A 21,517-nucleotide genomic window follows, 5' to 3' on the forward strand; every position below is an offset into this window, starting at 1 on the left:
TGTTTAAATGTCACTTAAAGTGACATAATGTTGGGAGAAGTTCAGAGGAGAGAAACAAGACTTGTTACAAGGATGGAAGAGTTTCCATGCACAAGATGGCTGAGGAAGGACTCTTAAATCTGAGGAAGATGTGATGTGCATGAAATGCAGTTCTATGAAGTCTACGAATCTATAGGTGGCATGCTGGAGAGGGAAGAAGGTGTTTATGATTCTCCCACTACCAGAGATACAGGAAGTCAAAGGGTGTCAGTGGGAGAATGAGATTCAAAGTAAACACGAGCTGTTTGATTGTATCTGTTGATAGCACACCTGGGAATTGCCTTGGTAGATGCCAACATCTAACGAAGTTCTCAAAGATCACAAAAAGAAAGAGCCACCAAAGCTACTAAACAGAGATTCTATGTTGCATTTTGCCCAACCAGGATATTCCTGTTGCAAAAGCAAAATACTTGCATCTGCAACAGCACTCATTGCTACTATGGATGTTTCCAACTCCTTCCATTAGGGTTGTCATGATGCATTTGGATTGCTCGAAATGACAGGAAAATGTATTAAAATTAATATGTGAATTAAACTCTACGAACACACTAGGAAAGAAAACAGACACTTCAAACTTGCACAAACTAGTCTAACATGATTCACTGATTCATCACTTAATTCATGATGTTTCCAACTCACAGTTCTCTTATTCGTAATTCACAGCTCACACAGCAATGAACAAAATAGTTACCTAGTAGACAGTGGGAGTGCTCATTCTTCCTCCCCCATCACTTTGTGGGTGTCCCGTTTCACACCTGGAGGCAAAAAAGTCTCAGCAGTCTGCCTGCTGTTGGATCCACTTGAAAAGATTTTTGGGTAAGCTGATGTATTTATAACGTCTAACTTGGAAGCTTGATCTACATAATTTCCATAAGTTAGTGGATTCTGAGGAAACGGTCACACAGTCAATAGCCAGGATTATGGCTGCAGGAGATGGCAAGCAGCAGGTGATAGCAGCTGCACAATGACCTCCTCCCCTCCCCATCAATCACGTCCTGCCTATGTGTTGTGGCTTTGAGTGCTGCTTCTAGCACATGTCAGGGCCTTGTGTCCACTCTGTGGTGGCCAAAACCTGAGCTGGAGCTGCCTGAGTGTCTTCAAGGGGTTCCTTTGATTTCCAGACTAATACTGTGGAGACCAGACAGGCACAACCCTGTTTGAGCTGGGCTGCAGGTGACTTATGGAAAAGGCTAAGCCAAACTTGGACCTCCTCACAGGGCACACTCATCTCTCCCTTACTCATCCAGCTATCATGCCAGCTCCAATATACAAGACAATTCCTCTCCTTCCATCGACACTTACAGTATACTTTAGACTTTCCTCTTTCATAACAGGGATATTAACTATGGTTTTACCACTTCCTCTGATCTGGTTGTCTTCTGTTGCCTTCCTCTGTTGTGCCATCACTCAAATTCAGAAGTTAGCACCAGCAGCCACAGCCTTCTCCTTGGGAAAAAAAAGGACAAATATGAAAGCAATATGCTGAGAAAATGGCACAGCAGGAAGGAAAGTGCCCAGGAGGAAAAAGGGGCAGGGAGCCAGGTGTGTCATGGATTTGGGAGTGTTTATTGATTAGTTTCGGTTCAAACCAATTATCACTGATAATACCAGTCACTAGAAAAGTCAATGCTCAGTCACATTCTCTCATTTTGGTGCACAAATCAGATGCTGCTGTTGCTTGTGAAAAGTCACAGCTTGGTGATAACCTAGCAGCACAGGTCCTGGGGCTTGTCAAGCTTTTAACCTGTAAGAGCAATTATCTAATGCCCTGGTCTCTACTACTGGCTTTCTTTTAGTTTTCACTCTGTTTTATACAATTGCACGGTGAAACGCTTTTTGTTATATGTCCCTTTTCTAACTAGTAGGCAGTAAGAGCAGGTAGTTATTCCTTGTAGAATGAACTGTTTATGACCTCAAAATAAAATGCAGCATAAAAGTTCACTAGGATGGGATGGTAACAGGGACCTTGACAGTGCAGGTGAAGGATGACATGGGAGGCCTCAGGCTACAGATAGCTCACCAGTAGTTAATAACTGGTTGTCAAAGAGTGCAATATTAGGAGGTAGGTAAGAAAAATTCTAGATGTAAAAAAAGGAGACCAAACAAGTCTGAGTACCCAACACATGTAAAATACATCACACAGCAAATTAGGATCTACTGTGGAGCTGAATCAATAAAAAAAGAACAAGATGTGGAGCGTACAAGAAGTCTGTAAAAATGACCTCTGATGTACCATAGGGTGACAAGGAAGAATTTTTCTTCTGTGCTTATCCCAGCAAAGAGGAAGATAAACTCTCCCCACTAAATCAAACTCTACTTTGTGGAGGACCTGGGACACTGGTGACTTGCTGTCACACACGCCCCCACCCAGACTGGAGACATCACAGGGGCAGAGAAGAGGTACATAAAAAAAACCAGAGAAAGTGGAGTATGCTATAAAGTTTATGTGTACCAGTTTTACCTAATATAATTTGCACTATAAATGTTAGTATCATTGTAATAAAGATACAAGAACATAATTTCATCCTAGTTATTTCAGCTACTAATAATTCTCTGATTAAGTTACCTTTAACAAGACTAACGATATATTCTTCCTAAGTCTGTGTAAGATGTGTTTCCTTTTGATCATAGCAAGATTTGGAATGTGACAAGTTGATGGCAGTTGGAGCAACCTGCCCCACAGCTTGGATGTAACAAGTTGGTAACAAATGAGGAGTGTTTCAGGAGTGACTTTAGTTTGTATTTAGCACCCCTGAGCTGCTGGACTGTGAGAGCTGTGGAAGCAGAGGTTTGGTTCTGGACTATTTCCTCTGCAGTGCATCTCTGTACTGGGATGGTTGCGTTGAGGACCCAAGTTCAGCCCACTCAAAAAAGACAATGAAGAATTTGAGCTCTATAACTCTCTTCAGGTTCAGAACTCCTCCCGGTCTGAGGTTGCCAATCATCATTATTTATTGTTCACACCCTATGCGTACATAAAGTGGAAGCACAGCCCTCCCTGCTTCTCCAGTCACATTTTACCTGTGTTTCATGTGACAGCCCATGCACGGGCTGGCGAGTTGCTGAAATCCTAGAGGCCATCCCCATTTTGTCCTTAGGTTTCTGTGGGCATCTTGGTGCAAGTGAGCGGGTTGGTGGTGCCAAGGGCTGCTGACATCCCTGGTCTCTGTTCCCAGCCATCACTGAGCTTCAATATGTCCCTCTATAAACTTGAAATAAAAATACTTCCTGTCTCTTGGCAAAGGTCATTCAGCTTAATGTGTGTTAGTAAAATGACTTGAAAGATTTAGCTGACAGAAGCACTCCTTAAAAATGTGACATAGGTAAGGTTTCATTAGGGGCAAATTGGTTCCTTAATGGTCTCCGACAAGTTAAAGCAAATTCCAGGGGTTCTTTTTCCTGGCAGTAGCAATGTTCTCTGTAAATCATCACCTTCTCCAAATCATTAGGTAGCCAGTTGTTGAAACAGAAGGAAAACCAAAGGAAAATTACCCTGTTTTTTTTTTTTATTTAAATAAATATAAGTTTTTCTCCTTAGCACCAAAAAAGATACTGTTATCAGCATGGCTCAGAAGTGCATTTTTTAATTTTTACAATGAAGATGCAGCAACTGGTGTCTACAGTGCTACTATGTAGAAGTAATTGATCAAAAAACAGAACACAACACACAAGTGCAATCAGAAATGCTTTATTTTGAATTCTTATAACACTGTATTTATAAAATGTCTGGAATAAAAAGCAGGTTTATATGCAAGAGCACAAAATAGATAATTTTATTAGAAGATGTAGACCTTTGTAAGACTTCTTAATTTCCTAACAGAGATTGTCACGTTGCACTAACAACAAATTGTTCAGTCTCTTCTACCCCACAGGACTTATATGGGAGACTTTGACATTGCAAAGTTTCTAATGTGGTCACATAAGATGTATAAAATGAATGCAAAGGCAGAAAAACTGGATTTTCATCCAGCAAAGTAGAGTAACAGCATACCAACTGCATATGGGGTCTGATGAGGGTATGAAGTGAATATGTGTGAGTGCCTGCACATATGAAAGAGTAGGAGAAAAAGCATAGGGAAGCTGCAAGACAAAACAAGGGGCTGAGAATATTCTGGAGATAAAACATCCTGAGAGATGCTTCCAGCAAAGTGAGCTCTCCATGAAGCAGAACATTATTAATTGGTAAGACAAAGCAGACCCTTTAGCTAGAAATACCTGTTTCTATTGCAGCCTGAATGATCTGCCATTACGTTGTGTAATTCAGTCTAAGAATTTATAACACTGGGTTCTTTATTTTTTTTTCTTCCCTTTTCAGTGAAATACCAGGCCTTAATTAAAACTAAAGTTCAGATTACTCTGGCGAATGGAGCTTTTTAAATTCCCTTGCAGCACTAGTGCAAAAGACCATAAATACAAGTGAACTACAGGAATAATATGACCTAGAATTGTCTTTAATTACATATATCTAATTTTAAATCATTCAGCATCCAGGTGCTTTTTAATGGTCTCCCCAGTCATACCAATTAGTTTCCTTTATCAATTTTTTTCAGTGAAAGAATGACCAAAATAACAATAAGCAGATTTAAATCTCTCCATCAGCCATGCCCTCCATGATATTTCAAAATATAGCTAAATGAGAGAAGAAGGCACCTTGGTTCATGGTTTCTGAATCTGGACACTCAGCTCACCATACACATGCCTCAAAGCATCAGAATTCAGGCTTGCAATCAGCTTTCGTAAGCCTGGTCGCATTGGGATAAATTTTACTTCCCAGGTCAATGTAGAGTTCATCGGGATTCTCCTGAATAAAAAAAGAGAAACATTTCAATATTGCAGTCAGAGAGCCAGTGCTCTCAACCTGACACACAACTGGAGAAATTGAAGGTAGATAGTATAACATGGCTCAAATTTTTTATGTTTCACTCATTCTCATAAACGTCATATAAATTACTCTCTCCATCTTCTATTCTTCTCAGAACTGACCCTGTTAAAGCCTTTTCTAGCCTTTCCTCCAGGCTAATTTTAAATTTCCAAAATGAATCCATTTTCTTCTGCCTCCTGTCATTTCCTCTCATGATCACTTTCAGAATGACTTTATAGCTAACACATTTTTTTCTGCTTTATAATTCCATTTTTCCTGTTTATTATAGCCTATAGACTGGTGGTGATTCCTTAAATGGTTAAATAAGTCCAAGTGTCCAGGTCATTTCCCTGCAAACCCTATGAGATGTTGAACCCCTCTCACTTCTACCCTGAACCACCCTGCCTGGGTGGATAGCATCAGCAGATCTCCTCAGTGGCCCCTTCAGATGACTTCTTCATGCCCATACAAACAGGTCAAAATATTCTTGGGAGTCCTGCTGTTGTTGGCTACTTTTCTACATTTTGTATGACTCTTGATAACTCATATATAAAACAACAGTATTCTGCACTGTTCTTGATTTTCAATTTTTTTTGCTAAAATTAAGATGCATGGAAAGCCTCAGGTATTGGGTTTCTGTGTTTTCTCAGTGCTTTCACAAGCTTCTGTGTGCAGATTTTGACGGCTGATATTTATTGACTGATTGATTATGTTTGGTGGATGCTGAGATACAACTGCTCCAAAGGAAGCAGTGGACAAAGTAGTGTAGTGGGGAGCTATTTATGAAAATGAATTATTTTTTCCTCAGCATTAAAAAAGAGTGTTCTAAGTTCACTGTTCTTATCTCATATGGTGTCCCGAAAACAACTGAACAAAGTGAGAGCAAAGCAAGCCTTACTTCAGTCATTGTTTCAGATTCTCATCTGGTAGGATTTGGTTCTCAGGTGCCATGTCCTATGCCAGGGTCAGGACAGAAATGTCTGCCCAGGCTTAGCACAAGCTGCCAAGAGACAAGAAACCTTAATTAGCTCTAAATGAGCTAGCCTGGAATCCTCCCACCTGAGTATTTGTTTCAGTGCAAGTCTGCCCCTGGTAAAATGAGGTATTCCAGATCCTTAGAGGGTAGCTTAGGTAGCTCTACATGGCACTGCATTGCATTTCGCATATACATATAGAGGTACCTTGGGGTATGTACCCACTTTTAGGGAAAAAAAAAGCAGAGAAAGATCATGTTTTTGATGTGAGCGTGTGCAGACTGCTTCCAGCAAGTATTTTCCCTCTTTTTATCTTTGTTATTAATGAGAGAGACTGTTCCCCATAGCTGGTTGGCTTGCATCCACCAGATGCCCACTGAAATGGAATAATGTCAAACCAATGACTTCAATTGCTGAAGAAAGTAAAATACCTTTTAGAGTTTAGGGGAAGTATCTGCAAGAGATTATCTGAATGAAGAGTGAAGTTATTATATAAGTCTGCTGAGCAGACTACACTTCTTGAACAGTTGTGGGGGGCCATATTCTCTAAGGATGAAGGTTTTCCGGCCACAACTTCACAGTGCTCCAGTGAGAGAGGGCAGCACTACCATCACTACCATCTTTGTTTTATAGTGCTATCATCTCAGTACACATGTGTGTGTGTGTGTGTCTGTGTGTGTCTGTGTGCACCTGCAGGACAAGAACAACTGTGCTGTGAAACCAAACCTGCCCTTTCCTGTCTCTCTACTGTCCTGTTTTTAAAACAAGTTGCTTCTCACTACAAATGCTAATACTAGCTTAGCTTTGACATATAGAAACACTCAAAATTACTTACCTGCTGGTGTGAAAGTATGCTTGGCTATAATCCTTTTTAGCACTATCCATCACTGCCTGTTTAATTCTCATTTGTCATGCAAAGACTATGCCCTGTGTAAGAATTGCTGCTGCCAAAGGCTTTTCCATAACTCATGCTCCTCATCTGTCTGAGGCTAATAGATAAATATCAATATCTTTATCTATATATAGACTTTATGAATGGTCAAGACTGAAGCCCCCAGGCCACTACATTACCAGAATAATGTTGTATCAGCTGGGTCACACATGACCTGTTTTGTGGAGCCACTTAAGTTATACAGAAAAGCTACATGAAAAGTACACAGAGGCCAAAAACCTTATCCCCACATAGAACTCTAAACTATCCCACATGTTAACAGTCCCTAGTAAATAGGGGAGCATTGGAAGGGTGGGGAAAGCCTAGAATATGCTTAATTCTCTTTGCAAATGGAGCAAGCCACCCTGATCTGATTTTCCTGGGAGAGAAGTCAGTGATGAATGATTCTTCATAATATGCTGAGCCATCACCACACTGGAGCCATTTATCACTTTGAATGGATGGAGACAAATGTGACTGTTATTTAAATAAACTACAACTGCCCCTTGCTCTGTCCTCTGCGTGTATCACCTGCATCCTACATTCATCTCAGAGAAGCTAAATCTTAAAATGACTAAGCTGATCCACTTCCATTTTCAATGCTGCCAAGGGCATTACTGAAAAGGGGAAAACATGGTGACTCTAAGGAAAATGACGTGTGTTCCATGAGTCATTTTTCTCCCCTAACTGTTGTGCCTTTGATGCACCTGATAATTTCTGCATCCTTGAAGGTGAGGGCACTCCACAGCAGCTTTTGGATAGAAAAGGATGTAGGACAGGGGAGGCTGGCACAGCTGGGCAACCGTGAGGGCTATTGCCACAACTTGTGTAATTCTTGTGGACCGTGCTGAGTCATGCTCAGCAGCACCTGTGACATACCATGTGCACAAAGCAAACACAGTATGTTGCCCTTTCATGGTTATTTTTCTATCAGCTCCACTCTGGAGATTGGTTTTGATCTTTTTTATCCCACTCCTAGGTGCAGTCAGGCTCAGACCTCCCCTGCCGGCTGCAGAGGATGCTGACAATTTATGCAGCTGCTGAAGCACAGGCAATTTTTCAAACGCCTTTTACACACACCTGGGGACCATCAGCTCAGGTAATGATAGATACTAAGCCCAGATAGATAGATGCCCAGGACTAAGCAATAGCCTCAAAATTTTCCAAGTTTCTCCATTATATACCCTTGGCTAATGCTAAGCTCGTAACACTGAACTCAAATGGAAAGAGGATTTACAACTTGCTTAGCGTAGGGTTATCATGGTGTCAGTGTAAGGTGTGACTCTGAGAATAGTGGAGGTGGCTTTCCTTTTCCTTAGGTCTGGGAGCACCCTGTGCTGGGAACATGTCTGTGTGGCAGGGCAGCCCTGTGCAGTGGAGCTACTGGGGGGAGCTGTGTGCTCACATACACGCTGCAGCTATGTCAGCAGGCTCTGCAAACAACACACATTTTTGTGTCTTGACATGAGCTTGAAAAGATCATCTGAGGTACCTGAACGTCTTGTATAATCATGATTAACGTGAGCAGAGAAAAGCCCTTTCTGAAAAACAGCACAGGGGTCTATTTGCACATGCTGAGTGAGCGGCAGTAAACACTTCAAGTGCAGGATGAATCTTCCTCTCTGTGATAGCTACTTGTAGGTGCTATTGTCAAGTGCTAAAAATAATGTAATACAGTGAAAAAGTGAACTTGGGCTGCACTACCTACTACCCACAAGCACTAACAATTCTTCCAACCCTGGAACTGAACAGATGAAATGCTCTCACAATCTCTTTGGATAGCCCAACTTCTACTGACTGTTGAGACCTATAGCTCCCCTGTGTATTGGATTTTAAAGTACAGAGAGAGTGTTTGAATTAAATTACTCAGCACAGCATTAGTTAAATGTCTCTTGTGAGCTTCCTACTGTGAGCAAGCAGGGGACAAACTCCCAGCTGGTTGTTCTTTCTTCCTTACCCAAACTGCTTTTTTATTGTTCTCAGCACGCCAGGTCCCTCAAGGCGGAGCGTGACGTTCTCCAGGTTTTGTTTCAGAGGATTGGTGAATTCCACAATCACAGATGTTTCCTTACCAGCTACCAGTTCGCCTTTGGTCTGCAAGACAAGGAAAGGTCAATGCACCAGAAACCGGGAATGACAGATACACAGTAGTGGCAAGGTAGAAGAACAGAGCACACAGCAAAACAGCACGAGGCAAAGGAAGTCTAATGAGAAGAAAATTGCTGGATGGCACATTTTTCCACTCATTGTAGTTTTCCCTCAAACCACATGGCAGATCAAGAGGCAGACCCTCATTTCCATAGGAAACTAGAAATCTGCAAGTACAGTTCTGGATCTGAGAGCCTAACTGAGGGACAGTACAGCTGATGGGGCTTCTCTCCCAGACTCTGCCCCACTCCTCAGGCTCGCCACCAGCACTGAACTGATCTGCTCAGGACATAAGCTCTAGAAGAGAAGGGCAGGTCTTACTACATTGAATTGGAAACACCAGGCTATGTGGTTGCACCCTCAAAATGGTCATGCCCATCTTCCCCTTGCTTTTGCATTCTCTTCTCGTGCTCTGAAAGGTTTCTAACCTTGAACACGTGCTCTGTGAAGGCCTGAAGGCCAGTTTTCCTCCAAACACTGTACAAGCAAAAGAGCAATTACATTTTGGAGTGGAAAATAGTAAACCTCCAAACAAATGTGTTTTTAAACAACTGCTACATGCATGGGGATTTGGGGTTCTTTATTACCCGGGAAATTCAGCATTTCTCACAGAATATGTGTACTTGTTTTGCTTGGGCAAGGGTTTTCAACTTATGGCTGGCAGACCTTCCAGCCCACTTCATGGGGCATCAACTGATTTAAAGGGCCTTGAGAAAGGTAACCAAGAGAAACAAGTATCCTGTCAATAAATTTAAAGTGGTGTTTTAAGGAAGCATGACATTTGCAAAAAGCTGCATAGACTCTGGTCTAAGGGATTACTCCATGCCAAAAAACAATAAAATGACTGGAGTAAAGGAGATACAGCTAAGCTCTCAATGGCATTTGGCTACCTGAATGTGCCAAAGGACATCAGTGGCATTTTCAGAACTCTTGGCTCAATCAGAGATCCTATACCTCTTATTTCAATTGGCCATTTAAGATCACTGGGTGTGATTCAAAATCATCCTGAAGTCCCACACTTGCAGCTGAGACCATGATATGTGTTTGCTGGTCTTATTTTAGTAACCTGATCTCAAGGTTAGAATATGATGTGATTTCCTCAACTGTTGAGTTTGACAATCTCCTTAGACCAATAGAGAAAGATCAAAGGTGCATCTGAAGACATCATGGGAGACACATTTTTTCATTCTTCTCTCTCACTTTCACATTAAGAAATTTGGTCTGCCAGTCAAGTTCACTGAACAAACTTGACAAGAAAATGAAACAGATAAACTCAAAACAGAAAACAGAAATCATTACAGAATCAAAACAGAAAATCTCAAGTTTCTTTAGAAAGCAATAAATCAAAATTTCCTCTATCAATACATGCTCACACACATGCTCACACCCCTCCCCCCCCTTTAAAAAAATCCAGCTTTTAAAATTTCAGTGATTTTCATACATCACAAAGAAGGAGAAAAGAGAGAAACTTAGTTTTACTCGAAAACATGGATTTTGGACAACAGCCTATTCTATATGCTAAAAATCCTTTCTTCAGAAGAGCGGGGAGGATAAACTATTTTGGACATCTGAGGTGATGTAGATGATGATCTTTTTAAGTATTGAATTGAAATAATTCTTTACTTTTAAAATTTGGTTATTGAAGACAGGTATTTGAAGTAGAGTTTATTTGTTCACCTCTCTGGAGGACAACTTTTACCTCCTCTCTGGAATGCTCAATAAACCAAAAATATTTTGTTTGGAAAGATAATTATCTGATCAGAACACCATGGTATTTCTAAAGACCACGAAACAGAGTATAATTTTTGGCAAACTTTGCTGTAGCCTTGATCCACATATCTAAAAAAGCTTCTTTTTTGCATAAGGCTGCAGTTGATACATAAATTATTATATGAAAACCTGAGCACTGGTTGAAATAAATATATAGAGGGGAAAAGTTGTATAAACTTAGATTTCTTTCAAGGTCCTGAATTTTACAGAGCTGTATTCATGCTTATATAAAGCTTCCTGAACACGTGTTCTGATTTTTTTTCCTAGTATTAGGAAAAAAGCAGATCCAAATTTCATAATTCAAAGCAGATGAAGACTTGGTGCTTTTGAAAACAACGCAATTTATTCTAATGCTTGGTTATGAATAGAGAAGTTTAAATCCCAGTTAAAGTAGCTCGTTAAGTTAATTCCAATTAAGTTAAAATAGCTTGTCTTTGCCATTCAGCATAGACTTGTAGTATCACAAGCATTTCTTTTCTCCATTTTCATAGGTACCACATCCTTGTCTGCAGAAATGCTTCAGCTTTCAGGGAACACCAGTGACAGTACATTCAGAGTGGCAGCAAAGCACTGAAATCCCAAGACATTGTCCTGAATCAATGCTGCCCATTCAAGTTTGGAGAAACTTTCCACAGTACCTGCAGAAGCTCCTCCAGCAAAATCATTTCAATAGCAGTGTTCTTCATTCTTCAGCAAGAGGCCCCTGTGCTGTGTTGCTTTAAATGTAATAGACTTCTGAAGTGGTTAAAGAACTTGAGTGACTTGAGTGAGTAATCTCTCTTACCCTGTGAGCTTCTTCTGCTTTCTCAGATGTTTTCACCTCTTTCCCCCTCTGAGATAATTTCAGGTCTTCACTACCAGTGCTGCTGTCAGCCTCTCTCTTCAATGTAGGGACACTCAATATATACAGGTACTATATAATGTACCTACACACCCTCACACACTCCAGACAGCCGCTGCTCTGTAAGGTCCATGTCAGATGCTCTAATGTGCATAAACACACACACTCCTCCACCCCACAGGTCAATGCAACACCCTTGTAGAGAATACATCCCTTCCACCACAACCTTGAGCTACCTTGATCCGCAGGGTGGGAATTTCCAGCATTATCGCCTTCTGCACAGCCAGAATCTTCCCCGTTTCATTGATCCGCGCAGTGACAAAGAAATGAAAGGAGGCTTGCTCCAGCAGGTCACTCATGTACTCACTCGATTTGATCACAATGTCAAAAGAGCTGGCTGAGGAGAGACACAGGAAAGAAAAAAGACATCTGAAGCAATCTAATCATCCACTGCTGCTCCCATCATGGCCAGTGCCAATTATATGAGTGTCTTGGAAAAGAGGTGGCTTATGAGCCAAAGAATGGCTTTGATTTTTTTTTTTTCCCCAAACTAACTTAATTTCTTTACTACACCATTTCCCCTCTAATTTTTCCCTCTTTCCATTTAGGCTGTGAGCTTCCAGGGGCAAGGACTGGGTTTGTGCACAGCCCCTGCCCAGTACCCTCAGCAAGGTCCAGGTCACTGTTGAAGGTTTCTGGTGCTACCACAAAATAAATGATAAGGAAGGATGGAAATACATATCTACTGGGAACAAAAGTTCAAACCAGCTTTTGAGTGACATTCCTGTAAATGTTTGCTCTTTCAATTTACTCCTGTTCTTTCTTTGCCTCTCTTCCTGGCACAGGGGTGCCACGAGAGCATCAGCGGGGGGCTGTAAGCACGTGCAGGTACAAGGGAGATCACCTACTCTCCAGAACATGGCTGGATATCTGCCTTTGTTCTACACTGGACTTGCCTGCAAAATTTAGTAAGAATGTTTTCCTGTCACCAGCATTCCCTCCAGAGGGCTTTCACGTGCTTTCTGACAATAATTATTGGAGGGAACAAGTCCCTGTAGGCTAGACTGTTGACAAGCGGGGAATCATTAATTTTAACTATATTGAACTGCAATTCCCAGGCCAACAATGGTGTGAGAATGTGATGCAGAGAATCAGACCTGCTAACTAACTGACCAGGCAAAATATATAGACCTGGAGCTCTCCTCTCTATAAACATTCATTATAACCCTGGTAAACACATCAAGATCTCCCATCTGTTACCTATGATGATTACTGTTATCTGTTATTTGTATTGTATTTGTGACATGACATACTTTGTAAACACTGAGATAATTGAACATGAGTAAATGACATTCACCCCTTTTCGCTCTTTTGATCCGCTCACATCAAAACCAGTTCCTTGATTTGGTTTAAAAGCTATTCCCTTGGTGGCCACCTGACCTGGATTTACTAGGCCAGCCTTAAATTTACTTGGTGTGCTCCTCCTGCTCCCTCCCTCTCACTCTTTATCTTGTGCAAAAGAATTTCCCATAATACCTTTAACCGTAAATTATGAATCAGGCAAGGTATTTCTCATCAGAGAAGTAAATAAGTAAATAAATTAGTTATAAACCTGGAGAAATTTACTTTACAATGGAAGAAAAGACAAACTTTTCTGTTTAAATTTAATCATTGCAGGGAAAAAAAAAGAAGAATAGAGTTCCATTGCCTTAGCACTGGTTGTGCTGATAAGTTGTCAGTACCACTTACTGTAACTGGGAAAGCCAAGGGAGACACAACACTGAGTTGCCTTACAGTTTTTCAAAAAAATAGAGAAAACTAAATATAACTCAGTATGTGCAAGAGCACCTTTGAAGGTACTGGAAGGTTTAAGCTATTCAAATCCTCAAAGATGTTTTCAACCCACACAATTTCTTTAATCATTATTCTGAGAATTATTCATTCATTTCCTGTTTGAAAACTTAGTTTGCCTCATGCTTTCAGTATTTTGGGCAGGAAGAATGCCTTTAACACATCTGTTTAGCCTTGTAATTTTTTGTTGCACATATATACACACATATATACACACATGCTTCTTGCCCTGAACAAAGCCTACAAATCCTGCTTGGGTGCCTCGGAAGGTACCTTCCCATTTCATCCCTGACAGATTGTTCTCATGCACTTGCAGATAATCACACTACCTTCCTTCACACTGCCCACCTGCTCAGACACTATTTCTGATTCCACATGTACTTCTTTCCAAGGAAAAGGTAAAAGAATTCATGCTCAAATTTCATGTATCACCTTCAGAAATGGTGTAATTTCTGAGGAGTTTTTTGTCCAGCTGCAGAACAGAGTGCCCCACAAGTTGATGACCATAGCTCAGATATAAGCAAACTCCCACCTTGAAAAGTGGGAATAACTAAAAATGTCTCATTGGACAGAAGCAGTGATAGGGACATGCTCTTGGTACACATACATAAAAATCCATGTTCTGCTCTTTCAGGTGCCTCTCCCCAGTCAGCACTCTCTCACCATTGCTCAATTCAGAGTTTTCAGCACTATTTCAAGAAGCCTTTTTCTTAGCTTTTACTTAACTTAGAAAAAAATGAATTATTGTTTAAACATCTATTAGTTTCATTTCTTGCAGAGAGGGGCCAGGTGATCCTCAAAGCACTGCAGAAGCTGTATTTTAGGTAGTAATACCCTACACAGACCTTTGGTACAAGAGCAGACATAAACAAGTCCTGGAACCATTCACAAATCACAGCCAGAAAATGTAGCAGGCACTTCTCCTACAAGATGACTGAATTTTCCCCCATCAAAGAAGCGGCACAGAATTTAGACCAAGACTATTGAAACTGATTTTTTTTACTGTACCTATTCAAGTCTCCAAAAGTTTTGCAGTATTTCAGATTATTTAGTAACTGATATAAGTCACTATAAACCCTCACACTGTGTTTTGAGAGCATGTATTGGAACAACCTAATGTGCATTTCCAGGCCCCTTGCAAATGATCCACAGAGTTAGAAAGAATCAGCAAGCAGCTCTCAAGTCCCTTGGTGTCCCTGCCCAGCTGACAAATGTCCCTGTTCTATCATGGCACATTCTCATTGCATATAAACTTTTTAGATCACTGTAAATATGAAATCCTGAACTGCACAGTCCTCCGAAGACAGATATTCACTTGAATCTACTCAGAACTTGTCAGCTTCTACCAGGTAAGACAGAAAATGCACCTTTTTGTCTCTGTACATGACACCCTGTGGAACCAGAACTTCCCCTTCACTTGCTGAAATGCTGCTAGGAAAATTAAGGAATTCAAAGGAAAAACAGTATCTTGCAGCTTAATACCTGTACTCCTTTGATTTCTTTTGTACTAAAGAAGAAAAATTAATTCCCAGACATGAAACTTGGTGTAAAAGAGCATTATGCAGGAAGAAACAGCCTGAAGAAAACAGCCTCAACTTTAAATGACCCTGGTATCCAGCCCAGGGTAGGGAGTGGACCCTTCTGATACCAAATGGAATATCCTAGCCCTAGCTACTAGAATTGGATCTATCCATGGTGACAGTAAATAACACAAAACAGTTACTTTTCTAGCAGTTAATAACACAGAAAACAGCTGTGCAAGTCTTACATGAAGAGGGTTCCAGTTTTACACTGAAAGAGTGCTTCTTGAATTCACTTTTTGTGACTCCTGTATAAAACACTGTGTTGCCTGAAAGGTAGGTAGTTGCAGTGTAGGAGTTGCGACTTTTGTTCCTGAAAGTTATAGTGACTTTAAAGTCATGGCCAAGGACTGCCTTTTGTGCCTGGAAGTCCATGTCAACATCTGTCTGTGGCTGGTACGTGGTATCTTGGATACTTTGCTTTTTAACACCATACATCACAGCAGTCTCAAGAGCCAGTCTCTCCTCATCTGAGCCTAGGAATGAATGAAAACCAGATTTAGAAAAGAAACAGAAGAGCAGCGTTAGCCCACCTACCTGTCATAAGTGTGTGCCTTCCACAGTTTGTAGTAGCTGAAATGAATGGATGATGACAGTGAACCCTCCTGGGGTGACACTAGCAGTGGGAGAACTTCACAGCTACCAAGGGAGCTGGTATTAAAGCCATACCAGACAAACTGATGTAGCTGAATTCCTATCAATACAGCTTCATTGGTTTGCTCTCTGTGAACATCTGGCCTGAATAAGAAAAGTCTAAACATCCGTACAGAAAGCCTTGAATTGTTTTGAATTATTTGAGTTGCTCCATGACTAGCCTTTATTTTTACTACAACTTACTTATTCAAAAGCATTTTAGAGTAGCAAAGTTTGTGTTTTGTTTATGCCTTATCAAAACACCTACAGTGTTTTTGAGATGGATGTTTTTGTACATATACAGAATTCCAGAGGGCACTTTGGCAGCTTTTAATGAAGCTCCCTCAGTGGACAGATTGTCCAGGGTCTGACTGAGATAAGTCTACATCCATATGGTCCCAACTCATTCCAGTTTACCTTCTCGGAACTTGTACTCCTCAGTAATGTCCATCATTCCATCACCTCCAACTTCCTTGGTCACAATCAACTGCCCAATACGGGTTGTGTCAACGTTTTCTACCACTTGAGTTCCATTTTTCTCCATTCTTGTGTAAAAAATGTCACCATTCACCTATGGAATTGAATGAAAGAAGATTGAGATATATGGAGGTAGAGAGGAAGAGAAGTCAGCCTATCTCCTCCAAAATAATGACACATTGACTTAAGTCCCACTAATTACTCATATCGACATTTCATGTTTAAAATCATGTCATATGCTGAGATGCATTTCACTATTCACAGCTCCAGAATGACAGAGAGTGTAAAGTTTAGAAGGTTACAGAGAGGTCATTCAAATTTGGGGTGCACTACTACACATTTTCTGTACCAAGTAAATCTTTAGAAATAGAGAGGTGAATGTTTAGTAGCTAAAATATCTTCATTCTTTTCTGTCCTAAGCCATTCACAATTCAATTAGAGAGGAACTTGTCCTGAAGCATTTCAATTCTGGACATGCCTCCTCTGGTGATGCAAGAGGTTAAAACTCCAGACCAGGCCCTCTATCTCCTTATTGAGATATTTTCCTCTCAGATCTGTCATTCAAATCACCCATGTGAGATCTCCATGACCCACAGCAGCCAAAAGGAATGTGGTGAGCAAAGAGAATGAGCGGCTAGAGCTAGTAACACATTCACCACTAGCTAGAGCTAGTGACCCATTCAGCATAGCTGAATCTTGGAAGGAAAAATGACCACAACCTGAAGTTTCAATGAAGTCAGAGGAGATTTTTCTTATTATTACACTGGGAAGCAGAGTTGAGAGAAATCTCTGTCATTCATTAGTGCCATATCACACCTGCTGGTATGTCAAAATATAATGATGAGAATGTTCTGTGACGTGAACTGTACATGAAGTAACTTCTCAATCCATAAATTGAAGTGGAGCCCTACCTTCTGTCTCACTGAGATAATTCATTGCACTAAAAATTTTCACATATGTACCTCAGCATAGACAAAAGGAGCATCAAATTGGAAACAAACGTGACCATGTTTAATGGCTTGAACTGAGGCTGGACCACACCTGTACATACCTATGGAGAGAAGAGAGACAAAGTGAGAGACTAAATAAATTAAAAGCATGCAAAAATATTATGTTTTCTCAAAGAAAAAGAATTCTTGGGGTTTGACAAAATCTCCTAATACTTTACAGGAGCTCCTGACCAAGAAACAAAAAGCTTAATTTTGTTTCCAGCCCTGTAGGTAACACAGACTCGAGTCTGAAACAACCTGGTGGTTTGGTAGCTTTAATGGCACTATAACATCCACTGCAAGTCTCAAGTGCTTGAAATACAGTTACAGCTGGTTTTGGTTAAAACAGATAATTTTGGGACAACTCAGGTACACCACAGGCTGACAAAGATCTCACTAAAAATTTAAGAAGATTGTATTTTAAGGGCTGTGAAATTAAGGACTGGAAAGAAAGAGCAATGACTCTTTTGTCTCTCCTGCCTACTGCCTGATCATGTAGCTTAGTTAGGGCTGCATAAAGTAAAGGAGAACCAATTTGATCAGGTGCCTGTATAGGTACTCCAAAACATGAGAAGCCATCTTTGGCAACAGGATCACATCTCTTGTGGATCAAGCAGGACTTTACTCAGGCAGGATTTTGTGTCTCAGGGCATCATGAGCAGTGTTATAATAAGGATAGATTTATTTTAGAGTTCAAAACAAATCAGGAGAAGGCCCTGAGGTGAGGGTGGTTATTTGGGTCAAGAAGTTGTCACTGGCCATATGATGCCAGGTGCCACTGGCTCAGCTATCATCAACTTAGTGTTTGAAACAGAGGTCCCAAACATTAGAAAGTGAGCTAAGGAGGACTTCAAGAAGTATTACCATCACTGGTTTCTTGAGGTGTCCCATCAACAACCTGCCATCCTCCAAAACCAATGGGAAGGTCAGGTCTGGTCATCCAAGCTTCGTTCCAGCAATGATAATTCCTTTGACAAGAGATGGGACCAGTATATTAAATTCTTGGAAAGAAACACACAGACCAAAACAAATCCTGTGTATTTATGCCCTGGCATTGCTTCAATAACACCATTTGCCAATTCAGGGATAAAAAAGTTTACTCTTCTAAGAGAACAGATTTTTAAGTCTATAAGTTTGGTACCTATCTGTTAAAACCCGAAAGCCACAATCCTTCATTGTAGTTTCTTGACTGAAAGTCAAGAAGCTTTTTGGATTGTTCTAATGTGTTCTTAGTGTAAATGTCTCAGAAAATATGCCAGTGTTTGGAGATTGTTGGGGTATGTGAAAAGCTACACAAACAAGAATCCCTTTCCAGCCAGACACCTCCACTTCAATCTGCCTGCTAAAGCAAACTTTGAATCTTCAAGCCAATGAAACATGGTCTGCTTTATAATTATTCAGACTGAAGCTTTGGCATCTCTTGTGAAGAGATTTGGGATCAACTCTGCAATGTACAATGTGTAGCTTTGTTTTCGTGGCTCAAAACAAGCATGCTTTGCTGGCTTCCACGTTGATTGAGAAAAAGACCCTGCATAGCCTTTCTAAAACTATCTTCCCTGTGGATTCTTTGTAAGTTGTCCCTCATGTGTCATGCCAATGCATGGTGTCAGAGGTCCTAAAGCATACTTTTCATAAAACCCCCCTACAACCACTGTGGGGCAACTTGCATCTTTAGGGACCAGGACAGTGACCCAAAAAATAAAATTCTGAGAGTAGTTCTGTCGCCCTGAAAACTCAGCTTCTGAGCTTGCTAACATAGTTTTCTAAAGACTTTCCCAGGAGAGAAACTGTAAACATAGATATGTGTACATTCTTTCTGTTACACGTCTTGTAATGGGCATCTCTCATGGCCAGTGCAATGAGAAAGTGTTACCCTGACCATCCAATCCCTGGCCATTGTCAAAAGCCTATAAATCCTGGGAGGAAAAATAAACTCTGCTCTTTCTTTCACCACACCTCGACCTGTGTCCGTGTGATCTATTCATCTTCAGCGGTAACATAGTTCATCTAGGCTCTCAGGGTTAAAATGCTCTCACCTGGCTGGATCCTCAGGAGAATTAAAAAAACCAGCACAGCACCATCACAGTCTGCCCTGGGTGTTTCAAGGATGAGAAGAAAAGATGGACAGATGTTGTAACTTCCTGCAATGCTACTGACACTCAAGGGAGAGTGTTAGCAAGAAAAAAAGATAATCTGGAAAGAGGGTCTTGCAGTAAAGCCTGAAAAGTGTTTGAATTTCATTACTGCAAAAAATAAAAGAAGGAAAGAGTAGAGAAAGGGGCGATTTTGCTTGCAAATTATACATATCCTACAGCAGATCTGAATAAAATTACATCTGTGTAGCTGCTGATATAGCCTCTAGTACACGCAATATTAGCAACCAAAATGGGGATTGTTAAACTCTGACCATATTAATAATAGGTGAAAACTAGCTATGAAGCAGTCAGAAGGATCTGAAGCTTGTCTAACAAGACATTTCAAAGTGGAAATGAAAGCTTGGATCAGGGTAAAACTTGTCAGTTAGGAGAGTTAATGAAGCAGCACTACAGAAAAAGGAATTATTCAAGGAAAATGACGCACACTCAGAGAATTTTTTATGCTGCTGAGGGTAGTCAGTGCTGAATCATGCTCGTGGAACTTTGCTGAGGGCTACCCGAGAATGGGGACACACTTCATGGAAGGTGGGTATTTGCAAACTGCTATGCCAACATATGAGAAAGACAATCCCTGCCCTGAAGCCTTCACTGGTTCACCTTGAATCAAAGTCAGATGTGTCACTGGCATTACATTCTGCAAAAGAAGAACCTGAAGAGCAGGCAAAAGGAAAAGATGATAAAAACAAGCTGGGAGAGGGGGTAAGAGGGTGGAAAATGGCAGATCTACTTCAGTTCTTTAATCAGGTAACAAAGTTTTTCTATATTTTGTCCTGTATTTGTCTTAGGGACAAGACCTTTCTTTCTGGTTTCTATTGGTGTAGTGCTGGACACAACAGGATGGCAATTTCTTTAGGTCTGCTGCCATGCAAATAACAAATACACATAAGGACATAAAATCTGAGTGGACAGAAAGACACTGCTTATAGAGCAGTGAGCATTAAGGGAAGGAGGATGAGGGAAACATTTGCCTTTCCAACGCTAGCAGAAACTTTCCTATACAAGTGAGCATAGCTGAGGAGCTGATTCCGTGGCCTTAATTTGTTGAACTGATTCTATAATTCTTGTATTCTGCAGCAAGCCTGAGACATTAAAGAAAGCAAGAATGGCAATAGAGATCAATGTAGTGACCATTAAATATTTACACAGATAATTACGCATAGACTAAACAAAGCAATGGGGAAATTAATAAAAAATGACCAGGTGGGTTTTATGCCTGGAAGACAATTCAAGAATGGTAGTTTGTATTGCTTATGGGACAGGCACATGCTGGAAGCAGCTGCTGCCCTTTTATGAGCTAACAAGTTCAGGCATTGAGGTCGTCAGGGACTGCTAGGGTCAGCCACTGACAATATTGTTGAAAAATTAGAGCCAAGTGATCTGGGCGTAAATAGGAGAGCAGAGGTCTCAGAAGGGCATTCTCCACAGCCCGTGTCTCCTGGACATGGATGAACTCCCATGGGATTGGGTGACATCAAGCAAATTTCTGCTGAGATGCTGCTGGTGATCTGCTTGGACCTCACAGTAGGAGTGAGTTTTGATTCCCATCCAAGACAGATATTCTTTAAGTGTCTTTATATCATCATTAAGAAAGACAAGGAGAACAGACAGTACTGATGGTCCCAAATCCGGCCAGATTTATAAAAATAACTTTTTGCAAAGTCTGTGTAATTTTGTATATGTGTTTTGTTAGTGGTGATGTTCTTTCCTATCCTGAGGGAGAAGACAATCTTTAATAAAAATAAATAAATGTCAGATAACATTCAGAGGGAGCCCCACACTCAGAGATTGATTGGACTAAAAATCCTGGCTCCAAGAATCCCTGAAGTCTGAGAGTATTTAAGACCTGAACACAGATCAGCTCCAGCAATACAAGGCTAGAGTACAATATAAATGATATATTAATAAAGAAAAAGATTTTTGCTTCCAGTTTGCAAGAGATTATAAATAAAAGTGAGAAATGCATTTTAAAAAATCATTATAAATACCTTGAGCTTGTCCTCTTAAAAAAAGAAATAATAGAGACATTAAAAATAAAATCAGGGTTAAGACACAAGTCATTAGAAGTCAGCATGTGGGCTACCAAGGAGTGTTACAGAGTAATGAAAAGAAAGGACACAGAGGAGAAATGAAAAGAGGTGTATATATTAAGTCATGCCCAAAGGGTTATGTGCACCATGTACTAATAAATGCGCTGGGAGGATAAAAGGATGAACAAGGCAGTTAAAAAAGTTATCAAGTTAAGGAAAAGCAATGTAGGATGGAAGGGT

The 21,517-nt window shown here is 40.6% G+C and overlaps 1 protein-coding gene across 2 annotated transcripts in view; it reads right to left on the minus strand.

The window, feature by feature from the left end:
* Positions 1 to 3,711: 3,711 nt before the first annotated feature.
* The window catches only part of F13A1 (coagulation factor XIII A chain), a 58,066-nt gene continuing 40,260 nt past the window's right edge, over positions 3,712 to 21,517 (minus strand). For both annotated transcript variants that reach the window (XM_005525312.3, XM_088064501.1), the window contains exons 9-15: positions 17,959 to 18,062; positions 17,068 to 17,156; positions 16,046 to 16,199; positions 15,184 to 15,471; positions 11,801 to 11,961; positions 8,763 to 8,899; positions 3,712 to 4,840 (exon numbers count right to left, since the gene is read on the minus strand). In XM_005525312.3, coding sequence (XP_005525369.2) covers positions 4,696 to 4,840; positions 8,763 to 8,899; positions 11,801 to 11,961; positions 15,184 to 15,471; positions 16,046 to 16,199; positions 17,068 to 17,156; positions 17,959 to 18,062 — 1,078 coding nt within the window. In that variant the 3' untranslated portion in view covers positions 3,712 to 4,695. The remainder of the gene's footprint in view (positions 4,841 to 8,762; positions 8,900 to 11,800; positions 11,962 to 15,183; positions 15,472 to 16,045; positions 16,200 to 17,067; positions 17,157 to 17,958; positions 18,063 to 21,517) is intronic.

The sequence above is a fragment of the Pseudopodoces humilis genome, chromosome 1, assembly GCF_049639895.1.
Source record: "Pseudopodoces humilis isolate 2021_Gansu_Grassland_sample_001 chromosome 1, ASM4963989v1, whole genome shotgun sequence".
Taxonomy (NCBI): domain Eukaryota; kingdom Metazoa; phylum Chordata; class Aves; order Passeriformes; family Paridae; genus Pseudopodoces; species Pseudopodoces humilis.